This window comes from Gavia stellata, unplaced genomic scaffold (assembly GCF_030936135.1).
Source record: "Gavia stellata isolate bGavSte3 unplaced genomic scaffold, bGavSte3.hap2 HAP2_SCAFFOLD_188, whole genome shotgun sequence".
Classification (NCBI taxonomy): domain Eukaryota; kingdom Metazoa; phylum Chordata; class Aves; order Gaviiformes; family Gaviidae; genus Gavia; species Gavia stellata.
The window spans coordinates 6,833-26,064 of NW_026777367.1; the positions used below are offsets into that span (position 1 = coordinate 6,833).

The 19,232-nt window shown below is 65.6% G+C and overlaps 1 protein-coding gene across 1 annotated transcript in view; it reads left to right on the top strand.

Moving 5' to 3' along the window:
- Positions 1–203: 203 nt before the first annotated feature.
- Positions 204–19,232, top strand: part of LOC132321918 (neurogenic locus notch homolog protein 3-like) — a gene marked incomplete at its 5' end in the record, with an annotated part of 34,018 nt that continues 14,989 nt past the window's right edge. Inside the window, 12 exon segments of the mRNA XM_059835290.1 lie at positions 204–323; positions 1,902–2,024; positions 4,445–4,557; positions 4,559–4,679; positions 6,366–6,521; positions 7,232–7,417; positions 9,432–9,545; positions 10,123–10,236; positions 11,502–11,735; positions 14,306–14,416; positions 17,182–17,374; positions 18,249–18,394. Coding sequence (XP_059691273.1) covers positions 204–323; positions 1,902–2,024; positions 4,445–4,557; positions 4,559–4,679; positions 6,366–6,521; positions 7,232–7,417; positions 9,432–9,545; positions 10,123–10,236; positions 11,502–11,735; positions 14,306–14,416; positions 17,182–17,374; positions 18,249–18,394 — 1,731 coding nt within the window.

Consider the following 19,232-nt stretch of genomic DNA (forward strand, 5'->3'; position numbering starts at 1 on the left):
GGGGTGCAGGGTGGGCCCCTATGGGGGGTGTCCCATGGGGGGGTGGGTGGGGGGGGCATGGGGTGCTGGCGGGCACCCATGGGTGCCCCTCCAAACCCCCCCCCCCCCCCCCAGGGGGTATCCAGCCCCCAGGGGGCAGCACCCACAAACCCCCCCACCCATGGGGGCACCCACCCCCTGTCCCCCCCCCCCCCCCACCCCAGGTCCTGACTGCACCCCCCTGGAGACGCCCCCCTCCCCCCCCTGCGCCCCCTCCCCCTGTCTGAACGGGGGCACCTGCCGCCAGCTGGGGGAGGGGTCCTTCGACTGCGCCTGCCTGCCCGGTGGGTGCTGGCACCCATGGGTGCTGCTGGGGGTGGGGGGTGGGAGGGTCGCTGGCACTGGGTGGGGGGTCCCTGGGGGGGTCCCCGGCACCTCTTGGGGGTGATGGGAGGTGTCTGGGAGTGGGTGGGGGTCCCTGGAAGTGGGTGGGGGTCCCTGGGGATCCCTAAGAACTGGGTGGGGGTCCCTGGAAGTGGGTGGGGGTCCCTGGGGATCCCTAAAAACTGGGTGGGGGTCCCTGGAAGTGGGTGGGGGTCGCTGGGGATCCCTAAGAACTGGGTGGGGGTCCTTGGAAGTGGGTGGGGGTCCCTGGGGATCCCTAAGAACTGGGTGGGGGTCCCTGGAAGTGGGTGGGGGTCCCTGGGGATCCCTAAAAACTGGGTGGGGGTCCCTGGAAGTGGGTGGGGGGTCTCTGGGTGGGGGGGGAATCCCTAAAAACTGGGTGGGGGTCCCTGGAAGTGGGTGGGGGTCCCTGGGGATCCCTAAGAACTGGGTGGGGGTCCCTGGAAGTGGGTGGGGGTCCCTGGGGATCCTAAAAACTGGGTGGGGGTCCCTGGAAGTGGGTGGGGGTCTCTGGGTGGGGGGGGGATTCCCTAAAAACTGGGTGGGGGTCCCTGGAAGTGGGTGGGGGTCCCTGGGGATCCCTAAGAACTGGGTGGGGGTCCCTGGAAGTGGGTGGGGGTCCCTGGGGATCCCTAAGAACTGGGTGGGGGTCCCTGGAAGTGGGTGGGGGTCTCTGGAAGTGGGTGGGGGTCCCTGGGGATCCCTAAGAACTGGGTGGGGGTCCCTGGAAGTGGGTGGGGGTCTCTGGGTGGTCCCTGGCACTGGGTGGGGGGTTCGAGGGGGGGTGTGTCCTTGGAAGTGGGTGGGGGTCCCTGGGGATCCCTAAGAACTGGGTGGGGGTCCCTGGAAGTGGGTGGGGGTCCCTGGGGATCCCTAAGAACTGGGTGGGGGTCCCTGGAAGTGGGTGGGGGTCCCTGGGGATCCCTAAGAACTGGGTGGGGGTCCCTGGAAGTGGGTGGGGGTCTCTGGAAGTGGGTGGGGGTCCCTGGGGATCCCTAAGAACTGGGTGGGGGTCCCTGGAAGTGGGTGGGGGTCTCTGGGTGGTCCCTGGCACTGGGTGGGGGGTTCGAGGGGGGGTGTGTCCTTGGAAGTGGGTGGGGGTCCCTGGGGGGGTCCTTGGATGTGGGTGGGGGTCTCCGAGGGTCCCAGGTGTGGGTGGGGGGTCCCAGGCATGGGTGGGGCTCCCTGGCACCCATCACCCTTGACATCCACGGGGCTCCCTGGTGATGGGATTGGGGGGTCCAGGGTGCTGGTGGAGTGGGTGGGGGGGTCCCTGTCATGGGTGGGGGTCTCGGGGGTGGGTGGGGTGTCTCAGTCATGGGTGGGTTGGGGGTCCCAGGCATGGGTGGGGGTCCCAGGCGTGGGTGGGGGTCCCTGGCACCCATCACCCTTGGCATCCACGGGGCTCCCTGGTGATGGGTTTGGGGGGTCCAGGGTGCTGGTGGAGTGGGTGGGGGGGTTCCCTGTCATGGGTGGGGGGGTCCCTGACCCCCACCCTGACCCCCGGTGTCCCCAAGGTTTTGAGGGTCCCACCTGCGAGACCAACGTGGACGACTGCCCCGGGCACAAGTGTCTCCACGGGGGCACCTGCGTGGACGGGGTCAACACCTACAACTGCCAGTGCCCACCCGAGTGGACGGGTAGGGTGGCACCCAGGGGGGCACCCAAGGGGGGGGGGGGGGCAGCGGGGTGGTCAACAGGGTGGGCACCCCAGGGTGGTCATTGGGTGGTGGGGTGGTCAACAGGATGGGGTATGAGGTGGGTACTGGGGTGGGTGTTGTGGTGGGCGTCAAGGTGGGCGTCAAGGTGGGCATTGAGGTGGGTGTCAAGGTGGGCACTGAGGTGGGTGTCAAGGTGGGCACTGATATGGGACCAAGATGGTCAACAAGGTGGGCACCAGGGTGGGCATTGAGGTGGGCATCAAGGTGGGCACTGAGGTGGGTCACCAGGGTGGGCACCAAGGTGGGCATTGAGGTGGGCATCAAGGTGGGCACTGAAGTGGGGACCAGGGTGGTCGTTGAGGTGGGCATCAAGGTGGGCATTGAGGTGGGCACCAGGGTGGTCATTGAGGTGGGCATCGAGGTGGGCATCAAGGTGGGCACTGAAGTGGGGACAAGGGTGGTCAACAAGGTGGGCACCAGGGTGATCGTTGAGGTGGGCATCAAGGTGGGCACCAGGGTGGTCATTGAGGTGGGCACTGAGGTGGGGACCAGCATGGTCAACAAGGTGGGCACCAGGGCAGTCATTGAGGTGGGCATCAAGGTGGGCACTGAGGTGGGACCAAGATGGTCAACAAGGTGGGCACCAGGGTGGTCACTGAGGTGGGTATCGAAGTGGGCATCAAGGTGGGCACTGAGGTGGGTCACCAGGGTGGGCACCAAGGTGGGCACTTGGGAATGGACCAGGGTGGGCATCAAGGTGGGCACTGACGTGGGGGCCAGGGTGGTTGTTGAGGTGGGCATCAAGGTGGGCATTGAGGTGGGCACCAAGGTGGGCATCGAGGTGGGCATCAAGGTGGGCACCAGGGTGGTCATTGAGGTGGGTATCAAGGTGGGCACTGAGGTGGGACCAAGATGGTCAACAAGGTGGACACCAGGGTGGTCCTTGAGGTGGGCATCAAGGTGGGGACCAAGGTGGGCATTGAGGTGGGCACCAAGGTGGGCACTTGGGCATGGACCAGGGTGGGCATCGAGGTGGGCACCAGGATGGTCATTGAGGTGGGCACCAGGGTCGTCACTGAGGTGGGCACTGAGGTGGGCACTGAGGTGGGGACCAGGGTGGTCGTTGAGGTGGGCATCAAGGTGGGCACTGAGGTGGGGAGCAGGGTGGGCACCAAGGTGGGCACCAGGGTGGTCACTGAGGTGGATAATGAGGTGGGGACCAAGGTGGGCACTGAGTTGGGTCACCAGGGTGGGCACCAAGGTGGGCACTTGGGCATGGACCAGGGTGGACATCAAGGTGGGCACCAGGGTGGTCATTGAGGTGGGCACCAGTGTGGTCATTGAGGTGGATAATGAGGTGGGCACCAGGGTGGTCATTGAGGTGGTCATCAAGGTGGGCACTGAGGTGGGGCCCAGGGTGGGCACCGAGGTGGTCAACACGGTGGGCACCAAGGTGGGCACCAGGGTGGTCATTGAGGTGGTCATCAAGGTGGGCACTGAGGTGGTCAACACGGTGGGCACCAGGGTGGGCACTGAGGTGGTGACCAGGGTGGTCAGTGGGGTGGCGACGAAGGTGGTCCTTGAGATGATCCCTGAGGTGGTCATCAAGGAAGTCCTGAAGGTGGTCCTTAAGGTGCTCAGGAGGGTGGGGACCACGATGGTCCCAAAGGTGGTCACCAGGGAGGTCCTCAAGGTGGTCAGTGAGGTGCAGACCCGGATGGTCCTTGAGATGGCCCCAGAGGTGGTCACCCAGGAGGTCCCTGAGGTGGTCAGCAGAATGCAGACCAAGGTGGTCACCGAGGTGTTCTCAGGTGGTCACCGAGATGTTCTCAGGTGGTCACCGAGGTGTTCTCAGGTGGTCACCGAGATGTTCTCAGGTGGACCTCACAGAGGAGGTCCATGGGGTGGTGACCAAGGTGGTCCCTGAGATGTTCTCAGGTGGTCACCAAGATGTTCTCAGGTGGACCTCACGGAGGAGGTGGTGACCAAGGTGGTCTCTGAGATGTTCTCAGGTGGTCACCAAGATGTTCTCAGGTGGACCTCCCAGAGGAGATGGTGACCAACGTGGTCTCTGAGATGTTCTCAGGTGGTCACCAAGATGTTTCCAGGTGGACCTCACCAAGGAGGTCCATGAGGTGGTGACCAAGGTGGTCTCTGAGATGTTCTCAGGTGGCCACCGAGATGTTCTCAGGTGGACCTCACCAAGGAGGTCCCTGAGGTGGTCCCTGAGATGTTCTCAGGTGGTCACCAAGGTGTTTTCAGGTTGGACCTCACCGTGGAGGTCCATGGGGTGGTCCCTGAGATGTTCTCAGGTGGTCTCCAAGAAGGTTTCTCAATTTGTTCACGAAGACCTTCTTGTGTGACACCCCCTCCATGTGTCCCCCCCCACCCCACCCCAGGCCAATTCTGCACCGAAGACGTGGACGAGTGCCAACTGCAACCCAACGCCTGCCACAACGGTGGCACCTGCTTCAACACCCAAGGTGGCCACACCTGCGTCTGCGTCAACGGTTTGGACGGGCGAAAGCTGCAGCGAGAACATCGACGACTGCGCCACCGCCGTCTGCTTCAACGGGGCCACCTGCCACGACCGCGTCGCCTCCTTCTACTGCGCCTGCCCCATGGGCAAGACGGGTGAGGGTGGGGGGAGAGGTGGCGTTGGGGGGGGGGGGGGGGCACCCTGGGGTGGGGAACCTCGTAGGGCACCCTGGGGTGGGGTAGGAGGCACCCTGGTTTAGGGTGGGTAGCTCCAAGGGTACTCGTGGGATGAGGTGGCTACCTCCAAGGGCACCCTGGTGTGGGGTGAGGACCCATAAGTGCGTCCTGGTATGGGGTGGGGGCCTCTGAGAGCACCCTGGCGTGGGGTGAGGACCCATATGTGCGTCCTGGCGTGGGTTGGGGACCCATATGTGTGTCCTGGCATGGGGGTGAGGACCCATAAGTGTGCCCTGGCGTGGGGTGGGGGGCCTCTGAGAACACCCTGGCGTGGGGTGAGCACCCATAAGTGCGTCCTGGTATGGGGTGGGGGCCTCTGAGAGCACCCTGGCGTGGGGTGAGCACCCATAAGTGTGTCCTGGCATGGGGTGGGGGCCTCTGAGAGCACCCTGGCGTGGGGTGAGCACCCATAAGTGTGTCCTGGCATGGGGTGGGGGCCTCTGAGAGCACCCTGGCGTGGGGTGAGCACCCATAAGTGTGTCCTGGCATGGGGTGGGGGCCTCTGAGAGCACCCTGGCGTGGGGTGGACGTTCCCAAGGGCACCCTGGTGTGGGTGGGAACCACTGAGGGCACCCTGGGGTGGCTTTGGCACAGGTTGGGTGACACCAAGATGGGGTGGACACCACCCTTGGGCACCCTGGCATGGGGTGGGCACCCACTGGGGTGGCCATGGCATGGGTTGGGTGGCACCAGGATGGGGTGGACACCACCCTTGGGCACCCTGGCATGGGGTGGGCACCCCTGGCATTGGGTGGGCACCCTGGGGTGGCCTCAGCATGGGTTGGGTGGCACCAGGATGAGGGTAGACACCACCCTTGGGCACCCTGGCATGGAGTGGGCACCCCTGGCATTGGGTGGGCACCCTGGGGTGGCCTCAACATGGGTTGGGTGGCACCAGGATGGGGTGGACACCACCCTTGAGCACCCTGGCATGGGGTGGGCACCCCTGGCATTGGGTGGGCACCCACTGGGGTAGCCATGGCATGGGTTGGGTGGCACCAGGAGGGGGTGGCCATCACCCCTTGAGCACCCTGGCATGGGGTGGGCACCCACTGGGGTAGCCATGGCATGGATTGGGTGGCACCAGGATGAGGGTAGACACCACCCTTGGGCACCCTGGCATGGGGTGGGCACCCCTGGCATTGGGTGGGCACCCTGGGGTGGCCATGGCATGGGTTGGGTGGCACCAGGATGGGGTGGGCACCACCCTTGGGCACCCTGGCATGGGGTGGGCACCCCTGGCATTGGGTGGGCACCCACTGGGGTAGCCATGGCATGGGTTGGGTGGCACCAGGAGGGGGTGGCCATCACCCCTTGAGCACCCTGGCATGGGGTGGGCACCCACTGGGGTAGCCATGGCATGGGTTGGGTGGCACCAGGATGGGGTGGGCACCCCTGGCATTGGGTGGGCACCCTGGGGTGGCCTCAGCATGGGTTGGGTGGCACCAGGATGGGGTGGACACCACCCTTGAGCACCCTGGCATGGGGTGGGCACCCTGGGTTGGCTTTAGCAGAGGTTGGGTGACACCAGCATGGGGTGGGCACCCACTGAGGGGGCGGGGTTTCCTGCACCCATGGGTGCCCTGATGCCCTGGTGGGTGCCAGGCCTGCTGTGCCACCTGGACGACGCCTGCGTCAGCAACCCGTGCCACGAGGACGCCATCTGCGACACCAACCCCGTCAACGGCCGCGCCATCTGCACCTGCCCCCCCGGCTTCACCGGCGGCGCCTGCGACCAGGACGTCGACGAGTGCTCCATAGGTGGGTGGGGGGAGCACCCATGGGTGGGGGGGAGCACCCATGGGTGGGGGGCACCCATGGGTGGGGGGGTAGCCAGGGTGGGGGGGCACTGGCCGGTGAGGGAATGCATGGGGAAGAGGCGCAGACAGGGGTGGGGGGTAATCCCTTGGGAGTGGGGCACCTATGGGTGGGGGTACCCATGGGTGGGGGGGGCGCTCCCATGGGTGTGGGACACCCACTGATGGGGGACACCCATGGCGGGGGGGGATGGGCACACCCATTCGTGGGGGTGGGCACCCATAGGCAGAGAGCACAGGCAGGACTGCACCCTCATGAGTGATCACCATGGCAGGGGCACCAAGGGAGGGGCACCCATGGGTGGGGGGCACCCATGGGTGGTGGTGGGGCATCCATTCATGGGCTGGGGTCATCCATGGGCAGAGTGCACAGGCAGGACTGCACCTCCATGAGCAATCACCATGGCAGAGAGTCAAGAAGGGCAGCACCCATGGGTGTTGGGGCACCTATGGGTGGGGGGCACCCATGGGTGGGAGGGACACCAGTTTATGATATGGGGGGGGGACGGACAGGCATATGGGGGCAGAAAGCACAGGCAAGAGTGCCCCTCGCCCGAATAATAACCATGGTAAGGGAGCCAAGAGTGTGGAGCACCCATGGGTGAAGGCCACCCATGGGTGCTGACCCCTTTCCCGCCCCCCCCCCCCCCCCAGGCGCCAACCCCTGCGAGCACTTTGGGCGCTGCGTCAACACCCAGGGCTCCTTCGAGTGCCGCTGCGGGCGGGGCTACGCGGGGCCGCGCTGCGAGAGCGACGTCAACGAGTGCCTCTCGGGTCCCTGCCGCAACCAGGCCACCTGCCTGGACCGCATCGGGCGCTTCACCTGCATCTGCATGGCCGGTGGGGGCCACCACCCATGGGTGGGGCTGGGGGAGGGGCTGGGGGGCTGGGAGGGGGGGGGTGGAACCTGGGGTGGGACCTGGTGAGGGTCCTGGGATGGGTGAGGGATCTGGGGTGGGTTCTGAGGTGGTTGTGTGGGACCTGGGGTGGGACCTGGTGGGGGTCCTGGGATGGGTGGTGGACCTGGTGGGGGTTCTGGGGTGGTTGTGGGACCTGGGGTGGGACCTGGTGGGGGTCCTGGGATGGGTGGTGGACCTGGTGGGGGTTCTGGTGTGGTTGTGGGACCTGGGGTGGGACCTGGTGGGGGTCCTGGGATGGGTGGTGGACCTGGTGGGGGTTCTGGGGTGGTTGTGGGACCTGGGGTGGGACCTGGTGGGGGTCCTGGGATGGGTGGTGGACCTGGTGGGGGTTCTGGTGTGGTTGTGGGACCTGGGGTGGGAGCTGGTGGGGGTCCTGGGATGGGTGGTGGACCTGGTGGGGGTTCTGGTGTGGTTGGGGGACCTGGGGTGGGACCTGGTGGGCGACCTGGGATGGGTGAAGGACGTGGGGTGGGTTCTGGGGTTGTTGTGGGAGCTGGTGGGTGACCTGGGATGGTCCCGGGGTGGGTGGGGGTCTTGGGATGGGTCCTGAGATGGGTGGGGGTCTTGGGAAGGGTCCTGAGATGGGTGGGGGACCTGGTACGGGTTCTGGGGCGGGACCTGGTGGGTGACCTGGGATGGGTGAGGGATCTGGGATGGGTTCTGGGGTGGTTGAGGACCTGGGGTGGGACCTGGTGGGTGACCTGGGATGGTCCTGAGGTGGGTGGGGGTCTTGGGAAGGGTCCTGGGATGGGTGGTGGACCTGGTGGGGGTTCTGGTGTGGTTGTGGGACCTGGGGTGGGACCTGGTGGGGGTCCTGGGATGGGTGGTGGACCTGGTGGGGGTTCTGGGGTGGTTGTGGGACCTGGGGTGGGACCTGGTGGGGGTCCTGGGATGGGTGAGGGATCTGGGGTGGGTTCTGAGGTGGTTGTGTGGGACCTGGGGTGGGACCTGGTGGGGGTCCTGGGATGGGTGAGGGATCTGGGGTGGGTTCTGAGGTGGTTGTGTGGGACCTGGGGTGGGACCTGGTGGGGGTCCTGGGATGGGTGGTGGACCTGGTGGGGATTCTGGTGTGGTTGGGGGACCTGGGGTGGGACCTGGTGGGGGTCGTGGGATGGGTGAGGGATCTGGGGTGGGTTCTGGGGTGGTTGTGGGACCTGGGGTGGGACCTGGTGGGGGTCCTGGGATGGGTGGTGGACCTGGTGGGGGTTCTGGGGTGGTTGTGGGACCTGGGGTGGGAGCTGGTGGGGGTCCTGGGATGGGTGGTGGACCTGGTGGGGGTTCTGGGGTGGTTGTGGGACCTGGGGTGGGACCTGGTGGGGGTCCTGGGATGGGTGGTGGACCTGGTGGGGGTTCTGGTGTGGTTGGGGGACCTGGGGTGGGACCTGGTGCGGGTCCTGGGATGGGTGAAGGATCTGGGGTGGGTTCTGGGGTGGTTGGGGGATCTGGTGGAGTTCCTGGGATGGTCCTGGGGTGGGTGTGGGTCTTGGGATGGGTCCTGGGATGGGTGGGGGACCTGGTGGGGGTTCTGGTGTGGTTGTGGGACCTGGGGTGGGACCTGGTGGGCGACCTGGGATGGGTGAGGGATCTGGGATGGGTTCTGGGGTGGTTGTGGGACCTGGGGTGGGACATGGTGGGGAACTGAGATGGTCCTGGAGTGGGTGGGGGTCTTGGGATGGGTCCTGGGATGGGTGAAGGACCTGGTGGGTGACCTGGTGTGGGTACGGGTCCTGCTATGGGTCCTGCCATGGGTCCTGGTGGGTCCTGGTGGGCCCATGCAGACCTCACCTCCACTTGCACAGCCAGTGGGTGCCCTGTGCGGGCACAGGGTGGGCAAGGTGGTGTCAGGGTGGGGGTGAGGGTGGCTGTGGGTGTCAGGGCGAGGGTCAGGGTGGTTGTGGGTGTCAGGGTGGGGGTGACGGTGCCGGTGGGTGCAGGGTTCAGCGGGCCCCTGTGCGAGGTGGAGGTGGACGAGTGCCAGAGCAGCCCCTGCGCCAACGGCGGCCGCTGCCACGACCTGGTCAACGGCTTCTCCTGCTCCTGCCCCCCCGGTGAGCACCCGCCCCGGCACCCAGCCAGCACCCAGCCAGCACCCACCCCTGCGTTGACTCCAGCACCCACCCTTCAGAAACCACCCCCAGAGCTGCCACCCCTCAGCACCCCAGCACCTAGCCATGGGCACCCATCCCAGACCCATCTGTGGGCACCCACCCCTGCACCCACCTATGGGCACCCATCTCAGCACCCACCCCATCATCCCCCCACCCCAGGGCACCCACTGCAGCCCCCACCCCAGGGAACCCACCTCAGCTACTACTCCTGGCCACCCACCCCTGGGCACCCCCTCCTGCACCCACCCCAGCCACCCATGCCCCCAGGGCACCCACCCCAGCACCCACCCATTGCCACCCACACCCCCCCCATGGGCACCCACCCCAGCACCCACCCCATCACCCAACTTGGGGGGGTGCTCCAGGATGAGGTGACACTTTGGGGGTGCAGGAGCTCTGGGGGTGACTGGGGTCCCCTGAGGGGAGTTGGGGGGGGCATGGGGGGGGGCAGGGGTCACCTCACCTGGCCCCCCCCCCACCCATGGGTGCCCCCCACCCATGGGTGCTGCCCACCCAGGTTTCTCGGGCCCCACCTGCCAGACGGACATGGATGAGTGCGCCAGCACCCCCTGCCGCAATGGAGCCAAGTGCCTCGACCGTCCCAATGGCTACGAGTGCCGCTGCGCCGAGGGTGAGCCCCTGCGGGACCCCAGCACCCATGGGTGTCCATGGAACCCGGCATGGACCGCCCTGCACCCATGGGTGTCCATGGAACCCTGGCATTGGCCATCCTTCACCCATGGGTGTCCCTGACCTCCTGGTGTTGCCCACCTTGCACCCATGGATGGCCCCGATCCCCCGGTATTGCCCAACCTGAACCCATGGGTGTCCCTAACCTAATAACATCGCCCACCATGCACCCATGGGTGTCCGTGACCTCCTGGCATTGGCCAACCTGCACCCATGGGTGTCTGTGACCTCCTGGCATTGGCCAACCTGCACCCATGGGTGTCCGTGACCTCCTGGCATTGGCCAACACTCACCCATGGGTGTCCGTGACCTCCTGGCATTGGCCAACCTGCACCCATGGGTGTCCGTGACCTCCTGGCATTGGCCAACACTCACCCATGGGTGTCCATGACCTCCTGGCATTGGCCAACACTCACCCATGGGTGTCCGTGACCTCCTGGCATTGGCCAACCTGCACCCATGGGTGTCCGTGACCTCCTGGCATTGGCCAACACTCACCCATGGGTGTCCGTGACCTCCTGGCATTGGCCAACCCTCAGCCATGGGTGTCCGTGACCTCCTGGCATTGGCCAACCCTCAGCCATGGGTGTCCCGTGACCTCCTGGCATTGGCCATCCTGCACCCATGGGTGTCCATGACCTCCTGGCATTGGCCAACCTGCACCCATGGGTGTCCGTGACCTCCTGGCATTGGCCAACCCTCAGCCATGGGTGTCCGTGACCTCCTGGCATTGGCCAACCCTCACCCATGGGTGTCCGTGAACTCCTGGCATTGGCTAACCTGCACCCATGGGTGTCCCTGACCTCCTGGCATTGGCCAACCTGCACCCATGGGTGTCCATGAACTCCTGGCATTGGCCAACCTGCACCCATGGGTGTCCGTGAACTCCTGGCATTGGCCAACCTGCACCCATGGGTGTCCATGACCTCCTGGCATTGGCCAACACTCACCCATGGGTGTCCGTGACCTCCTGGCATTGGCCAACCCTCAGCCATGGGTGTCCATGACCTCCTGGCATTGGCCATCCTGCACCCATGGGTGTCCATGACCTCCTGGCATTGGCCAACCTGCCCCTATGAGCGTCCTCAACCTCCTGGTGTTGCCCACCTTGCACCCACAGATGGCCCCGCTCTCCCGGCATTCCCCACCCATCACCTATGGGTGCTCCTCCAAGCACCCCTTCCCACTCACCCCCATCCCCCTCAGGCTTCGAAGGTCCTCTTTGCGAACGCAACGTGGACGACTGCTCGCCGGACCCGTGCCACCACGGCACCTGCCTGGACGGCATCGCCAGCTTCTCCTGCGCCTGCGCCCCCGGCTTCACCGGTTACCGCTGCGAGCTCCAGCTGGACGAGTGCCAGAGCGGCCCCTGCCGCAACGGCGGCAAATGCATCGACCGCATCGACGCCTACCAGTGCAACTGCCCACCCGGCACCACCGGTAGGGTGCAGGGGTGGGTGGGGGGGGGGTGGAGGGTCTTCTCTGGGCATGGGGTGGTTGATGGAGATGGCGTTGGGTCTTCTCCGGCCATGGGATGGTTGATGGACATGGTGTTGGGTCTTCTCTGGGCACTGGGTGGGGTGCTGGGTGTGGCGTTGCGTCTTCTCTGGGCACAGGGTGGGTGCTGGGTGAGGCACTGGGTCTCATCTGCGCATAGGGTGGGTGCTGGGAGTGGCATTGGGTCTTCTCCAGCCATGGGATGGTTGATGGACATGGCATTGGGTCTTCTCTGGGCGTGGGGTGGGTGCTGAGCATAGTGTTGGGTCTTCTCTGGGCACGGGGTGGGTGCTGGGTGTGGCATTGGGTCTTCTCTGGGCATGGGGTGGGTGCTGGGTGTGGCGTTGGGTCTTCTCCGGCCATGGGATGGTTGATGGACATGGTGTTGGGTCTTCTCTGGGCACTGGGTGGGTGCTGGGTGTGGCGTTGAGTCTTCTCTGGTCATGGGGTGGGTGCTGGGTGAGGCACTGGGTCTCATCTGCGCATAGGGTGGGTGCTGGGAGTGGCATTGGGTCTTCTCCAGCCATGGGATGGTTGATGGACATGGCATTGGGTCTTCTCTGGGCATGGGGTGGGTGCTGAGCATGGTGTTGGGTCTTCTCTGGGCACGGGGTGGGTGCTGGGTGTGGCATTGGGTCTTCTCTGGGCAAGGGGTGGGTGCTGGGTGTGGCGTTGGGTCTTCTCCGGCCATGGGATGGTTGATGGACATGGTGTTGGGTCTTCTCTGGGCACTGGGTGGGTGCTGAGCATAGTGTTGGGTCTTCTCTGGGCACGGGGTGGGTGCTGGGTGTGGCATTGGGTCTTCTCTGGGCATGGGGTGGTTGATGGAGATGGCGTTGGGTCTTCTCCGGCCATGGGATGGTTGATGGACATGGTGTTGGGTCTTCTCTGGGCACTGGGTGGGTGCTGGGTGTGGCGTTGCGTCTTCTCTGGGCACAGGGTGGGTGCTGGGTGAGGCACTGGGTCTCATCTGCGCATAGGGTGGGTGCTGGGAGTGGCATTGGGTCTTCTCCAGCCATGGGATGGTTGATGGACATGGCATTGGGTCTTCTCTGGGCGTGGGGTGGGTGCTGAGCATGGTGTTGGGTCTTCTCTGGGCACGGCGTGGGTGCTGGGTGTGGCATTGGGTCTTCTCTGGGCAAGGGGTGGGTGCTGGGTGTGGCGTTGGGTCTTCTCCGGCCATGGGATGGTTGATGGACATGGTGTTGGGTCTTCTCTGGGCACTGGGTGGGTGCTGGGTGTGGCGTTGAGTCTTCTCTGGTCATGGGGTGGGTGCTGGGTGTGGCGTTGGGTCTTCTCTGGGCATGGGGTGGGTGCTGAGCATTGTGTTGGGTCTTCTCTGGGCACGGCGTGGGTGCTGGGTGTGGCATTGGGTCTTCTCTGGGCAAGGGGTGGGTGCTGGGTGTGGCGTTGGGTCTTCTCCGGCCATGGGATGGTTGATGGACATGGTGTTGGGTCTTCTCTGGGCACTGGGTGGGTGCTGGGTGTGGCATTGGGTCTTCTCTGGGCACAGGGTGGGTGCTGGGTGTGGCATTGGGTCTTCTCTGGGCATGGGGTGGGTGCAGAGCATAGTGTTGGGTCTTCTCTGGGCACGGGGTGGGTGCTGGGTGTGGCATTGGGTCTTCTCTGGGCATGGGGTGGGTGCTGGGTGTGGTGTTGGGTCTTCTCCGGGCATGGGGTGGGTGCTGGGTGTGGCGTTGGGTCTTCTCTGGGCACAGGGTGGGTGCTGGGTGTGGCGTTGGGTCTTCTTCGGGCATGGGGTGGGTGCTGAGCATGGCATTGGGTCTTCTCTGGCCATGGGATGGTTGATGGACATGGTGTTGGGTCTTCTCTGGGCACTGGGTGGGTGCTGGGTGTGGCGTTGAGTCTTCTCTGGGCACAGGGTGGGTGCTGGGTGTAGTGTTGGGTCTTCTCCAGCCATGGGGTGGGTGCTGAGCATAGTGTTGGGTCTTCTCTGGGCACTGGGTGGGTGCTGGGTGTGGTGTTGGGTCTTCTTCGGGCATGGGATGGTTGATGGACATGGTGTTGGGTCTTCTCTGGGCACGGGGTGGGTGCTGGGTGTGGCATTGGGTCTTCTCTGGGCAAGGGGTGGGTGCTGGGTGTGGCATTGGGTCTTCTCTGGGCACGGGGTGGGTGCTGGGTGTGGTGTTGGGTCTTCTCCAGCCATGGGGTGGGTGCTGAGCATAGTGTTGGGTCTTCTCTGGGCACGGGGTGGGTGCTGAATGTGGTGTTGGGTCCCATCTGCGCATGGGGTGGGTGCTGGACATGGTGTTGGGTCCCTGCTGGGCATGAGGTGGGTGCTGGGTGTGGCGTTGGGTCCCATCAGGGCATGGAGTGGGTGACACCACGAGGTGGTCACTGGGTGCCACCACGTCCCACCTGAGCATGGGCCAGGAACGTGTCTGTGGGGTGCCCCACCTCGGCATCAGCCTGGTGGGACTCAGCCCTTCACCCCTGGGTGCCCCACCTGGTCACGGGGTGGGTGCTGAGGTCTGGCCACCCTTGGGTGCTAGGTGTCAACTGCGAGGTGAACCCCGACGACTGCGCCAGCGACCCCTGCGTCCACGGCGTGTGCCAGGACGGCATCGACCGCTACGACTGCGTCTGCCAGCCTGGCTTCACAGGTGGGTGCCAATGGGTGCTGGGGGGGGCTCGGTGCCCTCTGGGTGCTCCCAGGGGTGCTGAGCAACCATGAGGCCCACTGGGTGCTCCCAGGGGTGCTGGGGGACCATGGTGCCCACTGGGTGCTCCTATGCGTGCTGGGGCGTCACGGTGCCCACTGGGTGCTCCCATGGGTGCTGGGGTGGTCACAGTGCCCACTCGGTGCTCCCATGGGTGCTGGGAGACCATGGTGCCCACTGGGTGCTCCCATGGGTGCTGGGGGGTTTTGTGCCTACTGGGTGCTCCCATGGGTGCTGGGCGACCATGATGCCCACTGGGTGCTCCCATGGGTGCTGGGGGGGGCTCAGTGCCTACTGGGTGCTCCCATGGGTGCTGGGGGGGGGTGTCACAGTGCCCACTGGGTGCTCCCATGGGTGCTGGGGGGGCTCGGTGCCTACTGGGTGCTCCCATGGGTGCTGGGGGGGGTCACAGTGCCCACTGGGTGCTCCCATGGGTGCTGGGAGACCATGGTGCCCACTGAGTACTCCCAGGGGTGCTGGGGGCTCATGGTGCCCACTGGGTTCTCCCATGGGTGCTGGGGGGGGTGTCACAGTGCCCACTGGGTGCTCCCATGGGTTCGGGGGGGGGGGCTCAGTGCCTACTGGGTGCTCCCATGGGTGCTGGGGGGGCTCAGTGCCTACTGGATGCTCCCATGGGTGCTGGGGCACCATGGTGCCCACTCGCTGCTCTCATGGGTGTTGGGGAGCATCATGGTGTCCACTGGGTGCTCCCATGGGTGCTAGGGGGCCTCAGTGTCCCCTGGGTGCTCCCATGGGTGCTAGGGGCCCTTGATACCCACTGGGTGCTCCATGGGTGCTGGGGGACCTCGGTGCCCACTGGGTGCCCCATGGGTGCTAGGGGGCCTTGGTGCTCACTAGGGCTGGTGACAGTGCCAGGGTGCCAATGGCTGTCACCCACGGAGAGGGACCTATAGTGATGCCCATGGCGGCTGCACCCAGAGGTGCCCTGTTTGGGTGCCCACTGCCGAGAAGAGGAGTCCATAGAGCTGCTGGTGGCTCATGCACCCAATGGGTGCCTATTTTGGGTGCCCTTGTTGGGTGCCTGTGTGGGTGTGTCTGCATTGTGTGCCCGTGTTGGGTTCCCATGTGCGGTGCCTGTGCTGGGTGCCCCTGTTGGGTGCTCATGTTGGGTGCCCTACCCTTGCTGGGTGCATGTGTTGGGTGCTCATGCTGGGTGCTCTTGTTGGGTGCTCCTGTTGATTACCCATGATGGGTGCCCCTATTGATTACCTGTGTTGGGTGCCCCTGTTGGGTGCCCGTGTTGGGTGCCCATGCTGAGTGCTCTTGTTGGGTGCCCCTGTTGATCACCCATGATGGGTGCCCCTATTGATTACCTGTGTTGGGTGCCCTACTGGTTACCCTTGCTGGGTGCCTGTGTTGGGTGCCCATGTTGATTGCTCATGCTGGGTGCTCTTGTTGGGTGCCCCTGTTGATCACCCATGATGGGTGCCCATGTTGGTTACCTGTGTTGGGTGCCCATGATGGGTGCCTGTGTTGGGTGCCTATGTTGCTTGCTCATGTTGATGACGCATGATGGGTACCTCTGTTGGGTGCCCATGTTGGGTGCCCATGTTGGGTACCTGTGTTGGGTGCTCATGCTGGGTGCCCGTGTTGGGTGCCCCCGTTGATCACCCATGATGGGTGCCTCTGTTGATTACCTGTGTTGGGTGCCCCTGTTGGGTGCCCGTGTTGATTGCTCATGCTGGGTGCCCTACTGATTACCCACGCAGGGTGCCCATGTTGGGTGCCCATGCTGAGTGCTCTTGTTGGGTGCCCCTGTTGATCACCCATGATGGGTGCCCCTATTGATTACCTGTGTTGGGTGCCCTACTGGTTACCCTTGCTGGGTGCCTGTGTTGGGTGCCCATGTTGATTGCTCATGTTGGGTGCTCTTGATGGGTGCCCCTGTTGATCACCCATGATGGGTGCCCATGTTGGTTACCTGTGTTGGGTGCCCATGATGGGTGCCTGTGTTGGGTGCCTATGTTGCTTGCTCATGTTGATGACGCATGATGGGTACCTCTGTTGGGTGCCCATGTTGGGTGCCCATGTTGGGTACCTGTGTTGGGTGCTCATGCTGGGTGCCCGTGTTGGGTGCCCCCGTTGATCACCCATGATGGGTGCCTCTGTTGATTACCTGTGTTGGGTGCCCCTGTTGGGTGCCCGTGTTGATTGCTCATGCTGGGTGCCCTACTGATTACCCACGCAGGGTGCCCGTGTTGGGTGCCCATGCTGAGTGCTCTTGTTGGGTGCCCCTGTTGATCACCCATGATGGGTGCCCCTATTGATTACCTGTGTTGGGTGCCCTACTGATTACCCTTGCTGGGTGCCTGTGTTGGGTGCCCATGTTGATTGCTCATGTTGGGTGCTCTTGATGGGTGCCCCTGTTGATCACCCATGATGGGTGCCCATGTTGATTGCTCATGTTGGATGCCCTACACATTACCCATGTTGGGTGCCCCTGTTGGGTGCCCATGTTGGGTACCTGTGTTGGGTGCTCATGCTGGGTGCTCTTGTTGGGTGCCCATGCTGGGTGCTCATGCTGGGTGCTCTTGTTGGGTGCCCCTGTTGATTACCCGTGTTGGGTGCCTCTGTTGATCACCCATCCTCGGTGCTCTTCCTGAGCACCCATGTTGACTACCTACGTTGGGAACCCCAGCTGGGTACCCACCAGGGTGCCCCCACCGACACCCGTGTCCCCCACCCAGGTCCCCGCTGCAACGTGGAGGTCAACGAGTGCGCCTCCAACCCCTGCCGCGACGGTGGCACCTGCGTGGACGGCGCCAACGGCTTCACCTGCCTCTGCCCGCCGGGCACCCGCGACGCCCAGTGCCGCCCCGGCACCCTGCCCTGCCACAGCAGCCCCTGCGCCCACGGCACCTGCCGCGACCACGGGGACGGGTGAGCACCCACAGGGTGCTGGGAGGGGGGCCTTGGGTGGGTGCCCAGGGGGGTCTGGGAGGAGCCTGAGGGTGTCTGTGGGTGTCCGTGGGTGCCCATGGGTGCCCATGCGGGTGTCCGTGGGTGACTGGGGGGGGGCTCAAAGGTGTCTGAGAGCAGCCCTGGGTGCTGATGGGTGCCTGGAGGGGGCCCAAAGGTGTCTGTGGGTGCTCATAGGGGTGCCTGAGGTTGTCCGTGGGTGCCCAAGTAGGGGTTCAGGGGTGTCTGAGAGTGGTCCTGGGTGCTGATGGGTGCTCTGCGTGTCTGGGGCGGGGGGGGGGGGTGGGGGCGCAAGGGTGCCCAAGGGGGTGCACAAGGTTGTCCATGGGGTGCTGATGGGTGGCCCTGGGTGCCTGGGAGGGAGCCCAAGGGTGTCTATGGGTGCATGGGGGGGTACCTGAGGTTGGCTGTGGGTGCCCAAGTAGGGGGGTGCCTGAGATTGCCCATGGGGGGGGCACCCAAGGGTGTCCATGGGTGTCTGGGGGGGGTACCCAAGGGTGTCCATGGGTGCCTGGGGGGCACCTGAGTGTCCTCATGGGTGCCTGGGGGTGGTGCCCAGGGGATGCCTGTGGGTGCCCAGGGATGCTCATGGGGGTGCCCATGGGTGCTCACGTGGGTGGTCATGGGGGTGCTCATGGACACTTGTGGGGTGCCCCTGGGTGCTGGGGGGCGGGGGGTGCCTGGGGGGGGGGTGGTAGGACCTGCATGTGGGTGCCCATGAATACTTTGGGGGTGTCCATGGGTGCTCAAGGGGATACCCTTGGGTGCCTGGGGGAGCTGGCCGGGGGCACCCTTGGGTGCCCAGCACCCATAAGTGCCCCCCCCACCCCAACAGGTTCACCTGCGAGTGCCAGGCAGGCTGGGGGGGCCCCACGTGTGCCCGCAGGGAGGACCCCTGTGCCACCCGACCCTGCCGCCACGGGGGCACCTGCACCCCCTTGGGTGGGGGGTACCGCTGCGCCTGCCGCCCGGGATACCAGGGTACGGCTCCCCCGGGGACCCCGGCCCACCCTGGGGACACCCCCCCACCCTGGGGACCCGCTGCCAACCTTGGGGACACCCTGCCCACCCTGGGGACCCCCTGGGGACCTCTTGCCCACCCTGGGGACCCTCTGCCCACCCTGGGGACACCCTGGGGACCCTCTGCCCACCCTGGGGACCCCCTGGGGACCTCCTGCCCACCCTGGGGACTCTCTGGGGACACCCTGGGGACCTCCTGCCCACCCTGGGGACCCTCTGCCCACCCTGGGGACCCCCTGAGGACCTCTTGCCCACCCTGGGGACCCTCTGCCCACCCTGGGGACCCCCTGGGGACCTCCTGGGGACCTCTTGCCCACCCTGGGGACCCTCTGCCCACCCTGGGGACCCCCTGAGGACCTCTTGCCCACCCTGGGGACTCCCTGGGGACCCTCTGCCCACCCTGGGGACCCTCTGGGGACCCCCTGGGGACCTCTTGCCCACCCTGGGGACCCTCTGCCCACCCTGGGGACACCCTGGGGACTCCCTGGGGACCCCCTGTCCACCCCGGGGACCCTCTGCCCACACTGGGGACCCCCTGGGGACCCTCTGCCCACCCTGGGGACACCCTGGGGACTCCCTGGGGACCCCCTGTCCACCCCGGGGACCCTCTGCCCACCCTGGGGACCCCCTGGGGACCTCTTGCCCACCCTGGGGACCCTCTTCCCCCACTGGGGACCCCCTGGAGACCCTCTGCCCACCCTGGGGACCCCCTGGGGACCTCCTGGGGACCTCTTGCCCACCCTGGGGACCCTCTGCCCACCCTGGGGACCCCCTGGGGACCTCCTGGGGACCTCTTGCC